The sequence below is a fragment of the Apostichopus japonicus genome, chromosome 17 (assembly GCF_037975245.1).
Source record: "Apostichopus japonicus isolate 1M-3 chromosome 17, ASM3797524v1, whole genome shotgun sequence".
Lineage (NCBI taxonomy): Eukaryota > Metazoa > Echinodermata > Holothuroidea > Aspidochirotida > Stichopodidae > Apostichopus > Apostichopus japonicus.
In genome coordinates, this window is record NC_092577.1 from 10,803,035 (window position 1) to 10,824,198 (window position 21,164).

Here is a 21,164-nt window from a genome sequence, read left to right on the forward strand (position 1 = left end):
TTTACCTAAATATTAATTATAACTTCCATAATCTAGCTATATAAATTTTACTAAATACACAAGATATATATCTAATCCATTAACAAAAGTGCCAGATTTTAGGCCAATTTCGCGTTTAGTCAATATATACATTTTACCAATCTATGTGCGAAGATGTTCCATATCACTATTACTCAATACTTCATAAGATAAATGTGAAGGAGCGGAACAAAGGATCATGCGTTCTGATTGTAATTGCGTTCTGATTATAATTGATTCATTCAGGATGTTTCCTAGAAGTTTTCTCTCGTTAAAGAGCGCTTGACCATTAGGCTCGAACTAAGTGATACCGATTTACGAACTGACTGCCTACCTTGTCCATGGAATTACCTTGTCCATGGAAAGACTGAGAGTTCATATTTATCATAGCGTGATTGCTCCCTTGTGTCAAACCATTAACATAATTAAGTGATAGATTAATGAAAGAATCTGCAGCATGTTGAAAGTTTAACTGCATTTTCGCATTTGTATTCCCAAATGAATTAAATATCGGAAATAGTCACAATTTTCTTCGTTCCTTGTTTGAACGTTACTGCATGTGCCATTAATGCATGGTAGGCCTAGGGGATTGTTCATTACTTTGATTGTTTGTCCGGCTGTAAGCTTCAGTTGAGCTTTTATGACAGTGCATGCCTGCTACAAGCCTGCCACAAGCCTGCCACAAGTCTGCCACAAGGCTGCCACAAGCCTGCCACAAGCCTGCCACAAGCCTGCCACAAGCCTGCTACAAGCCTGTTACAGCCTTGCTTTAGCCCTGGAAAGATGCTGTCGCTTTATGCCACTGTGTTCAAATAACTCCCACATTGCAATTTCCCTCTTTGAGTAGGCCTGAAATTTCGTAAGTGATTTGCGCAAGTTAAAGTGTTATATATGCTGACATATCAATGAAATCGGAAGTCATTTAGAGGTAACGTTCTAAAATTGTAAAAGCTTTCCTACAGAATTTGGCCATATATAGACATGCGGCCAGGGACGTCGCTAGAGTAGGGGGTGTCTCACCCCAACCCCCCCAATCGTGGTAAAACTGACGATAGTTGGAAAAATCTGAGTGCGACAGTCGGAATTTCCTACTGTCGCACTCTAATTTTCATATATTCTTGTAATTTGTGAGTGACCTAAAACTTTCGGTCAAAATTGACCTTTAATCAGTCATATTTACCACGTTTTCCTTGTCAAATTGAGAAATTGTATCTCGTGATCCTTATACTCCACCATACAAAACTTCGTATATGATTTTGAATACTGTAAAAAAAAATGCGTAATAGAAATACTGTACATCGTATACAATTAATACGCTCAATGCTAATCTACGGAAGCTTAAATGTGCTATCAACATAAGGAACACTTTGCCCTGTTAGGTGAAATTTTTCAGTAAATTGTTTAGAGTACAAGATAAAATCTTATCCAAAAATAGAAAAATGTTGGATTGCTCAGTTGCTTTAACTGAGCAATTGAACAACTTTCTGAAAAATGTTTAATTGACAACTTATCATATCTCGTGTATTGGACGTTTTGCTGCAAAATGTTCAATTGTTCACTTCATTCCATCTGAGCAACTGAAAAATTTTCTGCAGAATGTTTAATTGACAACTTACCTTATCTCGTCAAATGGACATTTTTTGGCAAAATGTTCAATTGTTCACTTCATTCCAACTGAGCAATTGAAATATTTTTTGGGCAAAATGTATAATTGACAATTTATCGTATCTCGTCAACTCAACATTTTTCTGCCAAATTTTTTAATTGTTCATTTCTTTCCAAATGCTCCAAATTCCAAATCCTTTTTTCATGTGAGTGATAAATAGTCTCACCCCCTCCCCCCACCCCACCCCAAGAAAATAATATTAAGCGCTAGGAAAAAGCACTGTATTTTGGGGTAATTTCACTATGTCGTCGAATATAATTTGTTGAAAATTTGTTGTTTTCCTCTTTGTTAGCTTTTGTAGTTAGTAGTCTATGTAGCCTATCAAGCAGATAACTTATACTCAGTTGCTTACTCCATTAACCAGAGTCATTAATAAGTTTGTGAAGTGAGGGCAAGGGGTACACCAGTACCGAAAAAAAGTTCGGAACAAAAGTGCAAACGCGAAAGATAGGGTGTCTGACTGACACTGACCGTATCGTTGACAAGTAGTGCTGGGGGAGGGGGGGGGGTGGAGTTACAAGACAGCAGTCGTAATTTTCCATTTCCAAAACCCATCCAGTTGGAATTTCAGCCACTACACCCCCCCCCCCCCAATCATCAGGCCTTAGCTACGTCCCTGCATGCGGCCATGAATAAGAATTCATATGACCCAATGGTTGGGTGGTCCAAGGCGTGTTAGCCTTGATAAGTGCCTAAAGTGATTATTTTCGTGGTCCCTTTACACTCATTAAAGAAGTAATGATTTAGTGGTCATTATAACTGGTCAAGCACGCTTTGGACCGGGCAAGACGCATTATGGTACCCTTCTACAATGTCCTTAGAGTTCATGTTAACCATCGGTTTGGTGATCCAAGGCGTGCTGCATGGATTAGGGCCCAAAGCTTTTTCGTGGTCCCTTTTCACTCATTAAAAAAGTAATGACTTAATGGTCATTTAAATTGGTCAAGCACGCTTTGGACCGGGCAAGACGCATTATGGTACCCTTCTACAATGTCCCTAGAGTTCATGTTAACCATCGGTTTGGTGATCCAAGGCGTGCTGCATGGATTAAGGCCCAAAGCTTTTTCGTGGTCCCTTTTCACTCATCAAAAAAGTAATGACTTAATGGTCATTTAAATTGGTCAAGCACGCTTTGGACCGGGCAAGACGCATTATGGTACCCTTCTACAATGTCCCTAGATGTCATGTTAACCATCGGTTGGGTGGTCCAAGGCGTGCTGCATGGATTAGGGCCCAAAGCTTTTTTGTGGTCCCGTTACAATCAATAAAAAAGTAGTTATTTAGTGGTCATTTGAATTGGTCAAGCACGCTTTGGACCGGGCAAGACGCATTATGGTACCCTTCTACAATGTCCCTAGAGTTCATGTTAACCATCGGTTTGGTGATCCAAGGCGTGCTGCATGGATTAGGGCCCAAAGCTTTTTCGTGGTCCCTTTTCACTCATTAAAAAAGTAATGATTTAATGGTCATTTAAATTGGTCAAGCACGCTTTGGACCGGGCAAGACGCATTATGGTACCCTTCTACAATAACTTAAGAGTTCATACGACCCATTGGTTGGGTGGTCCAAGGCGTGCTGGTTTTGATTAGGGCCCAAATGTTTTTTATTTCAGTTCCTGTAACATTTATTTAAAAAATTGTTGATTTAGTGGTCATTTGAATTGGTCAAGCACGCTTTGGACCGGTCAAGACGCATTATGGTATCCTTCTACAATGTGTTAAGAATTCCTATGACCCATTGGTTAGGTGGTCCAAGGCGTGCTAGTCTTGATTAGGGCCTAGAGTGATTTTTTCAGGTCCCATTACATTAATTTAGAAACTGATGAAGTACTGGTCATTTTAGTTGGTCAAGAACTATTCGGACCGGAAGAGATGCATTATGGTATCCTTCTAAATATTCATTAGAGTATATGACCCATAGATAAACCTCTTACCACGACCAAATGTTGAACATCTTGTAAGAAAGCTTTCGTCATGCCAGAGGTGTTACGTCGATACCATTGTCGAATACGTAACTGAATCGGTAGCAGTTACTCATTCGCGAATGTCGAACGAGGAACGGGGAATAAGTATCTAACTTCACACCGGTTGTGTTTTTGTTTTGTACACAAAAACAAAGTACACCTGCTACGGTATTGGACGGTTTCGACTTGGCAGTAACTTAGACCTTTTAGTTTTAACATCCTAACTTACTGAATATTTTCCAGATAAATTGGAGGTCTGTTGTCTGGTGTACGGTTGTCATAAGCTTTAGCTTTTCCGACTTAGAACAGATTATCCAAATTTTGATCCGACTCTATTGGTTACTCGTGTACTTCGCGAAGAAAAACGGTCACAACTACAGGGTTCATGCAAGCATGACTGCATAAACACAGGCAAGTATGACCTTTTCCCAGCAAGCGAAGTTGGGTAAACAATACTAATACTGAGGCTATCATCGTATCGTTTAAGCTAAGATCGTGTGTTATATACTGTACAATCGCGTTGAACATGTGAAAGGGACTGGTGATAAACGGTTGACGATGATTACACGGTTACAGTCTATATGCAAGAAGACTGGGCTTGAGAGTGGATCAATATCAGCCGTTTGGTTTTCGTGGCCAGACCCGCTTGTCTTTGGTGACCTGTTAGTATTTATTATTTCATCGCACAAACTTTAGACCCAGGGGGCTTAGAAGTTACAGAAGTTACAGTAGGATTAGGCCTAGGCTAGGCTTAAATTGCTCTTGAATAACTACTGCTATAAAACCTGGAAAGTGCTTCCGAATGACATAGAAACTCAAAGAAATAATACTGTTAGCAAACTGCTTATCCACTAGAGAGCCTGTGTAGGAGAATGTGTAAAAGTAAGTTGCCTGACGTTTCAATCCTAGCAGGATCTTCTTCAAAGGCTAAATGACAAGTAACAGTAACAGAAGGACAAAGACAGAAAGGTGTGGAGAAAAAAGGGTGGAAGAGAGTTATAAGAAGAGGAGTGTTCAGGAAGGACATGACTAACTTTTCTTCTGTTCCCCCCTCCTTCTCCCCTTGTTTCCCCCCCCCCCTTTCACTCCTTTTCTCATAACTCTCTTCCATCCTTTTTTTCTCCACACCTTTCTGTCTTTGTCCTTCTCCAGTTTATTCTCTTTCCCCTTCCCTTAATCCTCTCTTTGTCCCTCCACTGTTTATCTCCTACCTCTCCTCTTCCCCTGTTGGTTTCCTTCTTTCTTCTCTCCATCCCTTGTCTAATAATCCCCTTTCATCCATCTCTTTGTGTTCACCATACTCATTAACCTGTCTGTATTTTGTATGTGTTTTTGTCCCTTCTGTTACTGTTACTTGATATAAAAACTGTTAAATCTGATGTAACAATTAAGGGCAAACTGGTAAAAGCCCACCTAATTGAAAACTACGCTGACTGAGTGTTGATTATCTCATGTTTATTCTTCTCTACTCTTAATTGTTACCTTCTTTCATTGTTATTTGTTATTTTTTTGGTCGCTAGCTCGATAAACTACTATTGTTTGTCTAGTGTCCTGTTTATACTATACCACTTTGTTCTATTGTTCTTATGTACAGACGAAATAAACCAAATAACCAACACAGTAGCCATAAACTTGGATAGGACCAAATAATAAAAGCACCCCACATCAGTTGTGTACATTAGGTAGCAGGATGTACCTTTGGAGATTAATCTTAGAATGCTACTTTGACCACTTTAGTCAAACCTAGGTTGTTGTACATATGTATTAGCCTAGGCTAGGCCATGTCTAATCTTATTAGTAAGCCAAGTGGCAATTAAAAGCCAAAGGGGAAATTAAGGAAACAAGCAAACAGCAAACACTGTGCATTGCAAGAAACAAGAGATCAGTATTTCTCTGAGACTAAACAATTCCTTGCCAATATTAGAATGTTACTTTTATCAGAAAAAAAAAAAAGTTACAGACACAAAATTTCATGTTTGAACAATTAATTGAGTAACTTCAAGTGATCAGGTATGGCTTCTTATCTGGACCTATGCAACAAGTATGAATTTCCACTCAGAAACACTTTTGTAGTTTACAAGGTCTTGGCAAATCGAAGTTCTCTATTTAGTAGATGAACTGATTGTGTCAGTCTTAGTGGAAGTGTCAATAGGTTAGTACTGTGACATGGCTTTCATCCCTGCTGACATCAAATAGCTTTGACACTACACTGCAGTGCAGTATCGTATGGTATGGTATGGTATCATAGGCGTAGGAGCCTAATTTGATTTGGGGGGCTGTAAAGATTTGCCCGAAAAATATAACCAAAATTTTTCGCGCGCTCCGCGCGCGCTCAACATCTTCATGTGCATATCATATGGCATTCATCGGTTATTACATCACATGCAAATAACCGATAATTGCCTATATGATATGCACATTAAGATGTTGGGAACGCGCGGAGCGCGAAAAAAAATGTTCAGCATATTTTCCGCGTTATTATACCCTTCCATATTCATATTGCAAATTGTTCTTCTTTCAGTAGGTGCCCGAAAAATTCTCAGTATATTGCCCGAATTTTCACAAAAAATTGAAACACACACTGCAGATTTTTCTTCTCTCAGTAGGTGCCCGAAAAATTCTCAGCGTATTGCCCGAATTTTCACAAAAACAAATTGAATAACACATTGCAAATTATTCTTCTCTCAGTAGGTGCCCGAAAAATTCTCAGCGTATTGCCCGAATTTTCACAAAAAAAAAACAATTGAAAAACACATTGCAAATTATTCTTCTCTCAGTAGGTGCCCGAAAAATTCTCAGCATATTGCCCGAATTTTCACCAAAAATTTTGGTTGGGGGGGCTGCAGCCCCCCCGCCTCCTACGCCTATACATGGTATGGTATGGTATGGTATGGTATGGTATGGTATGGTATGGTATGGTATAGTATATTATCTAAGTTTTATATGTTTATAAGCAATCTGAATTTACTTTATCCCATATTATGAATTGTGATGTTTTGCAATTTGTAATGTTGAGACAAAACAATATTCAGTAAAATGTGAGAGGATTGTGATCAAAAAGTCTGAGTCAACAGTATTGAACAATTAGTCGCTGGATTAAATAGATTAAGTGAATCTCATTATTGTTTTCATTTCAATTGGCAAAGCCAGCTTCTCAGGGTTTCCATGTTTTGACTGTAAAATGTAGGTTTAATCCCAGCTGAGAGGTTATTGCAATTTGAAAGGAAATCAGTTGGTTATATAGTCAGTCAGCAGTGATAATGTTGTATCGTAGTCACCATGCAGCTGCCTGCAAACACCAGAAAGTGATTTTTGCTATCTATGCGATGGTGATGGTGTATGTGGGTGCGTGTGTGTGTGTGTATGTGACACTTGCTTGTATACACTGTAACGCAAAAAGTTCATGGTGGATTCAATTCGTACAAGTTTGGTATGTGAATCCAATTTATTGAGTATTATTATTTTATTATTATTATTATTATTATTATTATTATTATATATTGATGTTTTTTTTAAAATTTATTTAATTTATTTTTTATTATTATTATAAAAAGATTTATAAAGCACCAACTATACAAAGGAGAAGTCAAAAGCGGAATACAAAGTCAAGTTAGACGAAACAAAGAGCAACAAAATAGAAAGATAAAAACATTCAAAAACAAAACAGTAAGAAAACCAAACATTTATAAGAGCAAATAAAATGCAGAAGTTAAATACTACCCAAAATAAAGATGAGCAATGAAGCAAGAAGCGTGTTCTCCTCACTATGAGTGGACCCTAATAACATATAGAGATTAGAATGATTAGCTGATCGAGGACAATAACCAATGGTCGTAATGGACAGCCATTTCTTTTTATTTTCTAGCGAGGTCCTGTGTCATTAAAAGGATTGTCTGGTGGCCCAAAGAAGTTAGCTTAAAAAATAGTAAATAATTTTCCAAACATGTTGTCAAAGTATGAGAACGCTAATGTTGCGTTTGACAGAGAAACGATTTTTTAATCGTTATGGATAGACATTTCAAATATGATTTGAACAGTACAATACGTGACGTCAGCTCTGCCATAGCAGATTGCGTCATAACCCACCCTCCGCACAGTACCTATACGGTAATCACAACAAAAACCGCGTTTGTATACAGATAAATTTCTTCCTTAATTTCCGGTGAAATTTCTTTAAAATTAGATATGTTTTCAAAAACTCCTTAAGCCGCCATGTACTTGATCGGTGGTTCCGTGGTCTTTGTGTAACACAAGGTAAATTTTAACAGCAGACTCTGAGTTGTTCAGGCTATACATCGCGCTATCCAGCTCCAACGCGAAAAATGTTCGCATGTAGGCTATACTCAAACGTTGACAATCGGACAGTTCTGCGAAGCCTAAGCTTCTCAGTGCTACATTCTGCTCTGACAACGATTCGATCAATTTCTTCAATAATTTCCGGTGAAATTTCTTATAAATTAGATATGATTTAAAAAACTCCTTAAGCCGCCATATATGTAGTAGATCGGTGGTTTCGTGGTCTTTGTGAAACACAAGATAAGTTTTAACAGCAGGCTCTTCGTTGTTTACACATCGCGAAATCCAGCTCCAGCGCGAAGAATGTTCGCGTGTATAGCCTACTCTAACGTTTACAATCGGATAGTTCTGCGATGACATCGATTCCGCCAAGTTTCATCTTTCGGTTTAACGAATACTTTACAAGTTTCCTTTTACTGTTAATTTGATCCGTGAATTTTATTTCAGCGATTTCGAAGAACAATTAATGAACTGTGGTTTGAGTGTGAGTGTACTATGTGTAACGCTATACAAGTACACCAACTGAGCATCGTAGTATATACGTTCGCGAGTATGTACGTTATATATATGAGGCAATCCAATGTGCTTACACGTGAGTTTATTTGCTGCGGAATTGGGAGTGCTAACTTCAAGTCGCCTGTTTTGCCTATCTGCAACCACTACGTCAATCACCATATTGAAGCGTTCGAACAAACGGTACTTTTGGTGAGAAACTGGTGAATTTGAAAACCAGATTTCTACAAGAAGAAAACGTCGAATGGGGACAATTTTTACATGGTTAGAAAGAGAAAAATAATAACTACAAAGACAATGTATCAAAATCTTCCACCAGACAATTCCTTTAAGCTCATTGAATGGCAAGATTTAGAATATTAAACTGTATTTTTATTTTTTTTTAAATAATTATTGTTAAGTTATTTATTTCTGTAATTCTTAAGATGCAATATTTTTAGACTGCAATATTTTTAAGCTGTAGTATTTTTTAAGTTGTATTATTTTTTGCGTTTCTGTGAAGCTGCTTTGAGATCATTCTTTTGATGTAAAGCGCTCTAAGTATAAATTATTATGATTATTATTCAGTGATCTATAGGCAACCAGTGAATTTGTTGCAGGAGACGTGTAACATGCCTGGTAGATTGGTTACATCAAATAAACCTCTAACAGCAGCATTACGTTACAAGTCGTAGCTTACTGGTGAGATTATTAATTAGGTTAGCCACTGTATAAATAATTCTTGGTCAAAATTTAAATTGGCTCCACATTAGTCAAATAGTTATTTGGAATTTTGAGGAAATTGTATGGCAAGGAATCATGAAGCCAATTAGGCTTCAAAAAAGCTGCTGGTGGTCTTTGTAACTGTACTTGGAAACAAAGAAAATAAAATGTCAAGTTGTTTCCAACAAGGAGATTTAAGGCCAAGAGTCTCAAAAAAGTGCTGGTGTCTGCAGTTTGGTAGTTTTGGGTCAAGTGTTTATTAAATGTTGAGATACATTTCACAGGTTTGGCTCATTTTGGAAATATTTTTAATTATCATTTTGAAAGACCATTTCATATGGGAAAACTGCTATCTCCTGGATGGTAAGCCCACCTACAGTAACTTAAGCTGGCCAGTAAGGCCTGAACCCATTACCTCCTATTTCTATGGTAGGTTTTGTAACTGTCATTGCATCCATAATTAATTCATTTATTCACTCACTACTGTAATCAACACCCGATCATTTGAAGGAAATTGGTTTTGGCAGTTAGTCGTGCAAGTGCTTCAACGACTTAATAAAGCCACAACGTATACATTGCTAAACTTCAATCATTAATTGACAGCTGTTAATGGGGTCAGTAGCAGCAGTATTGATTTGTTAGCTCAATTGGGGTAATGATTAATATTTGGCGGTATGAGAACTTATATGAAAAAATAACTTCCTACCTCTCAGGAGGACTTTATTTTATGTGCTGGATATTGGAAAATTTTAAGAGCAAATTTTTACAGTTTGTTATTGTATTGGGGTGGGAGAGGGTGGAGAGGGGGGTGGGACAAGATGTTATGATGTCCAGGAGAAAGTTTGATAAGATGGAGGGTACTTAGAATATATACAAAATGGTGCTATATTTTACACAGTTCCTATACCATGTTGAAGATAGTTTGACTGCTTAGTTGGTACCTCACAGTTGCACTGTATTTCTACATGTTATGTACTGTATACTAGGAAGCTGTGTAATACCCTGTCTCCCAGTGGAGAGGTATTGGGGCAATTTTATTCTGTGGTAGGGGCTAAAGCTCCCCCCAGAAGTACAGCACAGTAGCATGGTTGCACCCCTGGTCAAGGGAACTAGAACTCACTGATTTTCCAAAATTTTGTCATAATTTTAGCTTTGTGGACGAATATGAACCAGTTGCTCTACAAATCAGGTAACAGGTAGAATGTCTAAAATGAAATTGCTTAGAGGTTTTCCGGGTATTATATATGTGTGTGTATACAGTAGCTTGTAGCCATTATGGTCCAATCACAGTACAGTTGGCTATTTTAACCTCATAATAGACTGCATGTGGCAATAGGACCTACTGTCCTATTGTTATAGCTACAGACAATTGTCGGCCCTTAATCATTATACCCATTAAAAGGTACAACATTTATTTGCCATTTGAAACGTTTACATTACTTTTATCATACATATCGCTTAGCATGGATTACTGTGTGTATCGTACCTGTTTTCATAAAACTCTCCCTCATTTGTATGATAAATGTATGCGGTATGACTTTCAATAATTAAATGCTCATAATTGAAAACAGTTTATTTATCCTGTCCATTGGAAACATATCAGACTTATTTGGTTCCAGTCGAATACCCTCATCGGATTTATACCTCACGTAATTAACCTTTCGATGTAATCAACAGTCCGCCGCATGCAGTACGTCTGTACCTGCAGCTTTGTATGCACCGGGATATAGATAACAAAACTATTCAATGACTTCATCCCAGCCTTGTTTGTCTACTGTACTGCCTAACTGCACAATGTCACTTTGCAGTGATCATGCAATATTTCAGGATCTCTTTACCAGCAAATTTTATGAAGGTCCTCACAGTTCTGATTCATCGAGCTTCAAGTGTACTGATTTCCCGTCTGGAGTATGTCGAGTGTCGTTTGACCCACTCAGCCGTCTTGTATTCAGCATCATTTAACGTGGCACTTGTTGCCATTGAGCTGATAGTTGCATGATTATCATACTGACTTCCTCCTCCTATTCCCCTTGCTTCATCACCCCCTTCTTCCTACACGATATATATGTATGTATATATTAATATATAACGCAGGTGGGACATGCCTACAGTGGAGTTATGACCTTCCTTTTACTAGTTTCAAACCTCTGGACATTCAGTTGGGGTCCATAGCCTAGTTAATTAGGGTATCCACATACATATAATGTGGGCGGCCAGGGTCTAAGTCCTGGTGGTCGCTAGAAGTTTTTCACTGTTCTGGATTTTACAACTCAGTACACTCTCAATATATATACAGGTGAGAATTTAATTGAGACTAGTGCGACACTAGTAGTTGTTTCTCAGAGTTTCATGCATTGAGCGGTCATCAGACAACTGATGATCGCTCAACGCGGAAAAACTCTGAGTAACGACTACTAGTGTTCCACTATAGTCTCAACTAATTCTCACCTATACTTCGCTCTGTCCAACGGACATAGAGCACTCAGCACCAAGATAGACGCCAGCCAGCCAACCAAAGGAATATATATGTTATTGCCCACAAATATGCTAGAAAGTTCAATAATGGTCACCCATTGTCAAATTCCGACAATTTTTTTTGTCTGCCTACTCGAAATGTAATGTGTAAAGGTACATTGGCCTGATGTTTCAGTAACAGAATGGACATAAACACGCACAGAGTACAGACAGGTTAATGAGCATGGTCAACACAAAGAGATAGATGTAAGGGATAAGTAGACAAGGGATGGAGAGAAGAAAGAACCAACAGGGGAAGAGGAGAGGTAGGAGATAAACAGTGGAGGGACAAAGAGAATTAAAGGAACAGGGTAGGGAATAAACTGGAAAAGGACAAAGACAGAAAGGTGTGGAGGGTGGAAAAAGGGGGCGTGAAAGAGAGCTGTGAGAAGAGGAGTGATGGAGGAGGCTGGGGGAAGGGAACAAGGGGAGCAGGAGGGGGGACAGAAGAGGGGGACTCGAAATGTAGTTATATATATATCCACACTTAACCCTTCTAACATTTTGATTTCTGAAGCATGCTTAAATTTGGGGCTACTAGTGATGATCTTTAATAAAAAATATAAAAAATTATTAAACATACACTCTTTTTTTAAAAGTAATTTCTGTTCCTTTGTTTCTGTTCCTTGGTTTCTGTACGTACCTTATTGTTGCCCATACCTCAGTTGATCAAATTCATAAATCATTTGCAAGTAACCCCCTGCATATATATTTGTGGTTAGTGTGAGGGTTAACAAACAGTACATGGATAACCCATCCATGACCAACAACACCTGTAGATTTCCCAGTAACAACAAAGAAGAGTTTTTTAGAGGCTTAAAAAGAAGCTTAATTTCTTTCCCTTTAGTGCTTGATAATCTGTTCAAATATACACACAGCAGATTTAGACAGCTGATTTAACAATAACAGCATGGTGTTTTGTTTGTGTGTGTAAGCAAGTGCATATTGATTCTGGAACAAAATATTAAAGCAGTGGGTGGAGCTTACAAAGAATTGACCAATCAAAAACAAGGAAATCACTGAAGTCACAGCCTATACACAGGCATGATTGTGTGTGTGTGGAATGAGTATACAGACCAAACTATACAAACTGCGTATAGGTGTCCAGTGTAGTGACAGACAAGAAGTTCATCTCTCATGCATTATTCTCATCGAGGGTTGAAAGAAATTCTGGGGAAAAATAGTCAAAGAGTCAAGGCTTGTTACATGCACAGTTGCTGTGTGTACTCTTATATGGAATAGTATCATTGTTGTTGTTTTTGTTATTATTATTTGGGATCTGTTGCTGTTATCGTGCTGGAATTACCGTGTACCTGGCGATCGAACATCGTTGAGCTTTCGTTAGTAATTATTGTTAGATAAACTTGGATTGGCTACCTACTTGTTCTCTCCTCTCTCTCTCTTCGAGAGGACTTCATTTTTATTCAATTCCGTCTCTCCAAAATTGAAGCACACTTGAGGCATCTTGACACTGAAGTTTAAATTTTGGAGCAAAGGAACTATACATACTTCAGATTAAAAATTAGGTGAGAGTTTAGTCAGTTTTTTGACAATTTTTTGCCCTCAAAAAAAAAAGGAAACAAGAAAAGAGAAAAAAAATGAAGATTTTCAAGATCATGTAAACAAAAATATAAATGTACTGCGCTACTGTATAGAGCTCTGTATGTAGAGCTGTAGGCAGCCTCTGTGCATGTATATATATATATACTCTCCTCTCTACAGTCACTTTTGGCTATTTGCTTTATTCTCTACAATGTGGGGGAATTTTACTATATATATATTTTATATAGGTTTTTTTTTTAGCCTCTGAAGAAGTTTCTGCTAGGATCGAAACGTCAGGCCAACTTACTTTTACACATATACATATTTTACTGTACATATCTCGTACATCAAATTATTGTCTCTTAATCTCTAAAAGACCTCCCTCGCATTTTCCTGAATTACAACACACATTCAGTTACTGTACATACAGGCAATTGAGAGCAGATAGTCCCATAATATTTGCTAATAATAAGCAGTAATACCTACACGGCTCAATGTTAGGTACTGACCATTGATGGTTTACCGACTTTACTATGTGTTGAAGTTCTTAATATACATTATTATATACAGGCAGTAAATTACCATGTAGCGCCTCTCTTTTCTACTGGCCTAATGATGGTAAAATCCACTGAAATATCCCAAATTTTGAGGCCGGATACTTATACACAAGTTCATGCCATACAGTAGTATATTGAGTGTTAATACCGTTCTGTATACCCTTACAGTGATTGTACATGTGTATATACCACATTGTCTCTGCATTTATATTTGCTGTATATGTACATATTTTATAATTCTCTCAAACTGCGTTAATATTTGCTATATATTTACATATTTTACAATTCTCTTTAGCCTGCATTTATATTTACTGTATCAGTATATATATATTTTATTATTCTCTCTAGTTGCATTTGTATTTGCTGTACATATGTATATTTTATAATTCTCTCAAACTGCATTTATATTTGCTGTATATATATATAATTCTCTTTAGTTGCATTTATATTTGCTCTATATATACATGTATATTTGATAATTCTCACTAGCTGCATTTGTATTTGCTGTATAAATTTGTGATCAATGTGAAGATCTGTCACCCCTGACATTCATTCAGCTGGAATCATGAGAAAGTAATTCAACGCCAAATTTGCGACTGTAAATCTATTGTTTAATATTTGAAATTTTGGAATGGCTTTAAAAGTAGATAATGAAGAAAGTGCATGTGAGGGTTCATAGTCATACAAAAGGTAAAAGATGTTAATCAGAGAGGGGAAGGGAAGGTGAGGGGAATTGATTGGGGCATATTGACACCCTCCACAAGTTGTATTCCACAGAGTAAGGTTTTCATGCTAATTGCCTTTTCGAGTTATTTGAATTTCAAGATTTTGGTCGCCAATTGAGACACTTTCATGCGTTAAATCAGATGTGACTTTTTACTTCATTGAAAACAAAAAAAATAATAACAATTGACTATTATAATGATATTTAAGTCAAGCTATGGTGAATTACAGTTTTTAATTTATGTGGGATGTAAAGCATTGAGAAGTTTTCCTGACCATCAAATAAAACATAAATAAATAATGAAATGGATTTAGCTGTTCTAATGATCAATTAAACCGCAAACTAAGGGACCTATGCAACCCAAAAGTGGGTTAAATACAAACCCATTATCTTTGGTTAGCAGGGTTTTTCCAGACTTCGGAAAATTTATCAGCAGTTTTCAGAACTTTCCGACAGAGATTGAGATTGTATCTTTTAGTGTCAAGGCCATATATCTGTCTAAGCCGGCTCTCTTGTATTTTTTGTTTCGATGATAATCGTTACCTATGCATTCATGATAGCGTGTGTGTGTATGTGTGCGTGTGAGTGCGTTTGTGATGCCCAGCTTGTAAACACGATTTTAAGAAGCCTATTATTTTGGTGGAGGTCAAAGGTTATTAGAGTCACCAGGGGTCAAAGTGTGAAAACCTGGTTATCATGGTATCTCAATACTGGAAGCTTGGGGCCACCTCAAATTTAGTGTGTAGAAGTACCACATTGAGTTAAAGAAGCCTATTGAGTTTGGAGTAATCAGAGGTCAAATCGTGAAACCCTTGTAAACATGCACACCCTCATTAGACATTATGTCAGATTCAGGAAGAAACTGCTCATGTTACATCATCGAAACCACAATGCATTTTTGCATTCTGGTTATTAGTATTGATTCTGTCTATTTGGTGCACATGATATTATTGCTCAGTCTTTATTGGAAAGTTGTGGACATTAAAACCGTACTCAGCCACAAATTAGGAGATTAGGGAAGGTGGATTTGGTGAACATTATATCCCCCACCCAGTTGGGACAATGGGGATCTTCAGCCGTGCCCTAGATTAATAGAGGGCGCCGTCATATCGGTCCTTTGTGGTTCCACAAAACTTGACGAAGCCGCAGTCTCTGAAATCACTGAGAATGACTTTGAGGAATCTCTGACGGACACTTTTGAGCAAATTATATACATTATTACCTGATCCACACATAGTGTGACATACAGTGTTGAAACTAACAAAAGTGTTTACCACTCATTACTAGCAAATTAAAGCAACAAAATGTTGCCCACCGTTTGTTCGGCAACTTTACTAATCTGGTCGTCAACCAATCGTATAGCTCCATTGAGGTATGATGAATCATGTCCCCTAAACTGAGTTTAAGCTTTGAGTGTCAATTATAATTGTATCCAATTCTCCGAAAGGGAGTGAACTGGATTTGTAGTACCTGTGATTCTTGTAGTTATTGAAGACCAGGTCTTTTAAAAAACACATTTTCACAACCAGCTCATAGATTTAGATATATATATGTTATATAGCTAGCGCTATATACACAATATCTTTGGAGATCTGTAAACAGTATACAGTAGATCACATGCACATTAGAACCCAGAGCCGTAACTACGGCACTGTTTTGACTGATTTGGCAGTGCCCTCTATACTTTCATGTCAGGCTCCGAAACACTCATACTGACAGTATGAACAGTATGAATATTCATGTTTCTATCAGATAAAGGTCACAAACTGTTCATACTGTCAGTAGGAGTGCTGTGAAGCATGATATGAGGGGACAGTATATAGTGGTATTAGCATTAGAATCAGATTACGGTTAGGAACTGTTCATACTGTCAGTACAAGTGCTTTGAAGCATGATATGAGGGGAGTGGGGACAGTATATAGTGGTATTAGCATTAGAATCAGATAAAGGTTTAGGAACTGTTCATACTGTCAGTATGAGTGCTTTAAAGCATGATATGAGAGGACAGTATAGAGTGGTATTTAGCATTTAGTACCAGAGAAAGGTTAGGAACTGTTCATACTGTGAGTACTGTACAAGTGCTTTGAAGCATGATCTTGAAGTATAGTATAGAGTGTTATATAAGTTGCATTAAAACACTGTCCCAACTGGCTGATGGATATCCCTAAAAAGATGATTTAATATTACCCGATTATTTTTCAACTGATTCTAGCTAATTAAAACAAGCTAAGTGCTATATAATCAACTATATAGCATTCGAGTGGAAGCTGCCTTCATAACTTTATAATATCAATTTACCAATGTATGTACCAATGTCAGCAGTGCAATACTAATTGTGGCAATTGTTTTTGTACTTAGCTCTTTTAAGCCTTTGGTACGTTTCAGTCAAGTGTAGGGTACTTAAATGCTAAATGGTGGTAAATTTTGCAACTTTTGAAACAATTCTTGGAAGATTTTTTAGTGTTCCTGTTGCACCACACATGTATGTGACATGTTCAATGTTCTGTACACTTAAAATAATTTGTAATACACTGAGCTGCTCTGAGTGAACTTTGGGGTATGGGGAGGGCTAAAGCCCACCCGTCCCCTCCCCACTCCCCAGAAGTGTACATGGTTGCGCCACTGTGAGAAAGTGCATGGAGAGACGGAAGCAGGACACTTCGCCCAACAACCATTTCGCCCAACTGCCATTTCGCCCAACCTTACCATTTCGCCCAACTAGCCTGGTCATTTCGCCCAACCAGCCTGGTCATTTCGCCCAACCAGCCTGGTCATTTCGCCCAACCAGCCTGGTCATTTCGCCCAACCTTGATTAAATATGATACTTCAAAAGGAAACGTTCGGGAATTGTTAACGTTACAGGATACGAACCGAATATTAAGGAAACTTGAGGATCGATCAGTGTGTTAGGGGTTAGGTTTGATAGTAAACGTTCGAATATTAAGGAATATTAAGGAAACTTGAAGTCCTTTACTTTGTATAACTTTAGTAAAGAAACATTCGGGAATTTTTAACGTTACAGGATACAAACCGAATATTAAGGAATCTTGAGGATGTTTTAGGGGTTAGGTTTGATAGTAAACGTTCGGGAATTGTTAACGTTATGGGATTCGAACCGAGTATTAAGGAAACATGAAGTCGTGGTTAAATTGATTACAAATGTTAATACATATGTGGTTACATTGATTAAGTGGTTACATTGATTAAATATAGTACTTCAATATTACGGACAGGTTTTATATATTTTTTTCTCAATTTAATAAGAAAACGTTCGGGAATTTTTAGTCAGTATGATGGATCAGTGTTTTAGGGGTCAGGTTTGATAGGTTTTTATGAAGACAGATTCCCCTGTGTTTGTATAATAATATAACTTCCATTGTATGCGTAAACGCCTAAAGTAGTGTTATCCTCCCATTATACCCGAAATAACTGCTCAGACTTTGATCAATATCGAGCGGACCTCACTTTTGTATTTACCTATTACGAAGTAACCTAACGCAAAATAAATCAAATTGAACTAGTGGAATAGAAAAAGTAATATTATTCTGACTGAATATTAGTAAAAATAAGGTTGGGCGAAATGACCAACACGGTTGGGCGAAATGACCATGCTGGTTGGGCGAAATGACTATGATGGTTGGGCGAAATGACCATACTGGTTGGGCGAAATGACCAGGCTGGTTGGGCGAAATGACCAGGCTGGTTGGGCGAAATGGCAGTTGGGCGAAATGGTTGTTGGGCGAAGTGACTAGAAAGCGGAGAGACAATATAGACAGGTTATTCATGTTCTTCATAGAAATACCCATCCGGTAACATTTTGCGTTTTTGTTTATATCTTGACAGGTTTACATTTCATCTCAAAAGGGCGACCGAGGCTTTCGTCTTGGCAAAGGCGACCCTCAAATACATGAAGCTCTAGAGAAGATACGAGCTATTCGTCTTGGTAACGTTACTGTTGCTATGGATACCATTTTGGATTACTGTTTCTCCTACTGCTGTTTATGCTGCAGTTGCTATTCAATGCGACAGTTTGACGATGACGCGTACGAACCGTTACTGCAGGACGAAGAGAGGGCAGCAGTCAACGAACTCCTGACATATTTGAACAGAGGTACAGTAATGAATATTTATGAGTTCAGCTGTTATCTTACGTTAGGTACAATTAATGAATGCATCAAATTTGTTTGGGTCCTTTTGTCTCAAGTCTCAACAGTATATATGCTATAATGTAACTATGGGGTGGAAATAAAACATATTTTCAAGGCAAACCAATTTTTGTGTACAGTATAAAGTTCTAAGCTCCTTCGATTTAGTCTGAATTTAATTTACCACTCCTAGTAAACTGGTATCCCCAAGGAAAAGAAATTACTTGTGTTTAAGATGAGAGCACTACAATAGCTAATGATTCACTTTACTTCCTTGCTTGTAAGTAATTGACAATCTGTTGAATGCATGGTGACGGTCAACGATTTTTTCGATCTTTTCAAAGCAATTTGAACATTGTTCACGGTTTATCCGTATTTTTGCTATAAGGCTGAACATGTGCTGTATATACGTACATATATGTTTGCCATAGCGCACAGGAGCCTGATGTTTAATTTACTCTGGTTTGATGCACTCAGTGTTTAATATACAGTAGTACTTAACAGTATATATAGTACTTAACTGTATACAGTATACATTGTACACAGTGCTGCATATTTAACTACAGTATCTGATGCTGTTGGTTGTCAGTTGAATCTAGGTCTGTATGGAAATCTATTCTGATAGACGCTATTATAAAAATCAGTTCTGATCGAGGTAACAACAATAAGATAGTACCCTATTCCTGACGGTAACAGCCGGGTGGAAAGATTATCTGATACCTGGTCAAGTGAACGCTGGCCAAATTTTTTAAACTGACCGATTGATCTAATATTGTACAGTTTAGCTATTTTGAACAGTTGTGTATGTTGGCCTAAATTTAAATCATGTTACGTATTAATTCTAATATTGTTTCTAATATACTTTAATGGAAATCCAGCAGATCAAAAACAAAGTGAAAATTGTCAACTTTTATAACGTCTCCAATCACCTCGAAGGATTGAATATATATGCCTGTTACCGGAATGAATGGTTTGATTCAAAGACTCAACCGTAGTTCAGGGACTAATTCATACTTCAAATTTTGGTTTATTTTAGCAGTTTTGAAGGCCCTGAATTTTTGTCTCTTTACAAAAATATGAAATATTATCTTCTCTTTGTTAAAAACCTGCTACAGTAGATATATCTTTGGGCGCGTGTAGCAATGTCTGTTATTTAACGTAGCATTTTACGATGCTATACTGGATAAATTATTCCAGGCATTGTAGTTTGCAATTGAACTAACAGCTTGTACACAAACCAGAGACATTTCCTAATTGTGACGATTGTTCAATTCATGTTTATTTTGCCTGATATGTCGTCACAGGGAAAGGGCAGTTCGATCCTGCAAGAAATTTTTTGATCGACATGCTACTTCCTGATCAACAGTATAAGTTATAAAATTTGCTGCCATTTTTTTTTCCCCTTTTCAGTTTGAAGTCGAAAATTGACACATCACAAAAATAATGGCTTTATAGTGTATACACTAGTTAGTTAACTGTATGGATTAGCTTTTAATTTTACATTTTGATGGTTGAGGCCTTATATCTGTAGATCGTCACCCGGGCCTTCACTGACTGTGCAGTCATGCACAGCTCAAAGAAAGACGCGCGAATATAACAGAGAGCTGTGTATTTAGATGCTACGTTATTATTAAAATATTTGGTTCCAAAAATAGTTTTCCTGACATTTGCCTTGAAAGTGGTATACACGTTTGTGTTATACTTCACTCCTGAAGGCAAACCAATTGCATACACTTTACTGAGCCTGTAAGATATTTTGCAACTTTATAATTTGGACCAGAAAAATTGTAAAAAAACAAGATCGAAGGAGAATTTCTTTTAATGCTTATTTGGCTTTCCTTTGTTTTAAAACTTGTATATGTGTGTATAGTATGTATGTGTATGCGTGTTTGTATGTATTTAAAAATTGAAATACTGTACAATGTTCTTAATAGAATTTAATTAGATCAAAGTTAAGTCACGTTATCCTCGGAATCGTTAATACCCCCCCTGCGTGGAATCCTGGAATAAGAATTGATCCCTTTTCTTGGTGATTGAATTAACGTAATTGATCTTGCTGGGAGCTACAACCAGATGTGATACCCTGACCGATATCTTGCTCGGTATTTTCAATTAAGTTTGTAAAAATCCATTGTGTTTCCTTATATTTGGATTTTCAAAGAAAAAATGGTAGTACAGTGTAAAGAGCTCAGAAAAGTACAGTGTTCTGAAATTGTAACATGTAAATCTACATGTACTTAAGTGGTCTAGTTCTGTATGTACAGCATATGTGTGTGAAAAATGTGAATGCATGATCATAGAGTACAATGTACTTATAAACATATGAAGAAAAAATGTCTGCCTTACATGATGGGATGACAGTGCAATTTGAAAGTAACAATAGATATATTTGTACTTTTCATCTGAACTGTACATGTAAAGAAAATTTACAATAATGTACAGTTATAGTCTTGTCTCGATCAAAGACTATAAAATGCTACCATGCAGTATAGTATCTTTGCCTTCAGTACTAGTAGTACAGTAT

The 21,164-nt window shown here is 37.3% G+C and overlaps 1 protein-coding gene across 3 annotated transcripts in view; it reads left to right on the forward strand.

The window, feature by feature from the left end:
* Positions 1–3,774: 3,774 nt before the first annotated feature.
* Positions 3,775–21,164, forward strand: part of LOC139985236 (uncharacterized) — a 64,069-nt gene continuing 46,679 nt past the window's right edge. Inside the window, exons 1-2 of one of the 3 annotated variants that reach the window (XM_071999504.1) lie at positions 3,775–4,058; positions 18,339–18,606. In XM_071999504.1, the coding sequence (XP_071855605.1) occupies positions 18,456–18,606 (151 nt within the window). In that variant the 5' untranslated portion in view covers positions 3,775–4,058; positions 18,339–18,455. Of the gene's footprint in view, positions 4,059–4,137; positions 4,310–12,770; positions 13,199–18,338; positions 18,607–21,164 lie in introns of those variants that run through there. The other 2 variants (XM_071999506.1, XM_071999505.1) reach the window with 2 other exon arrangements.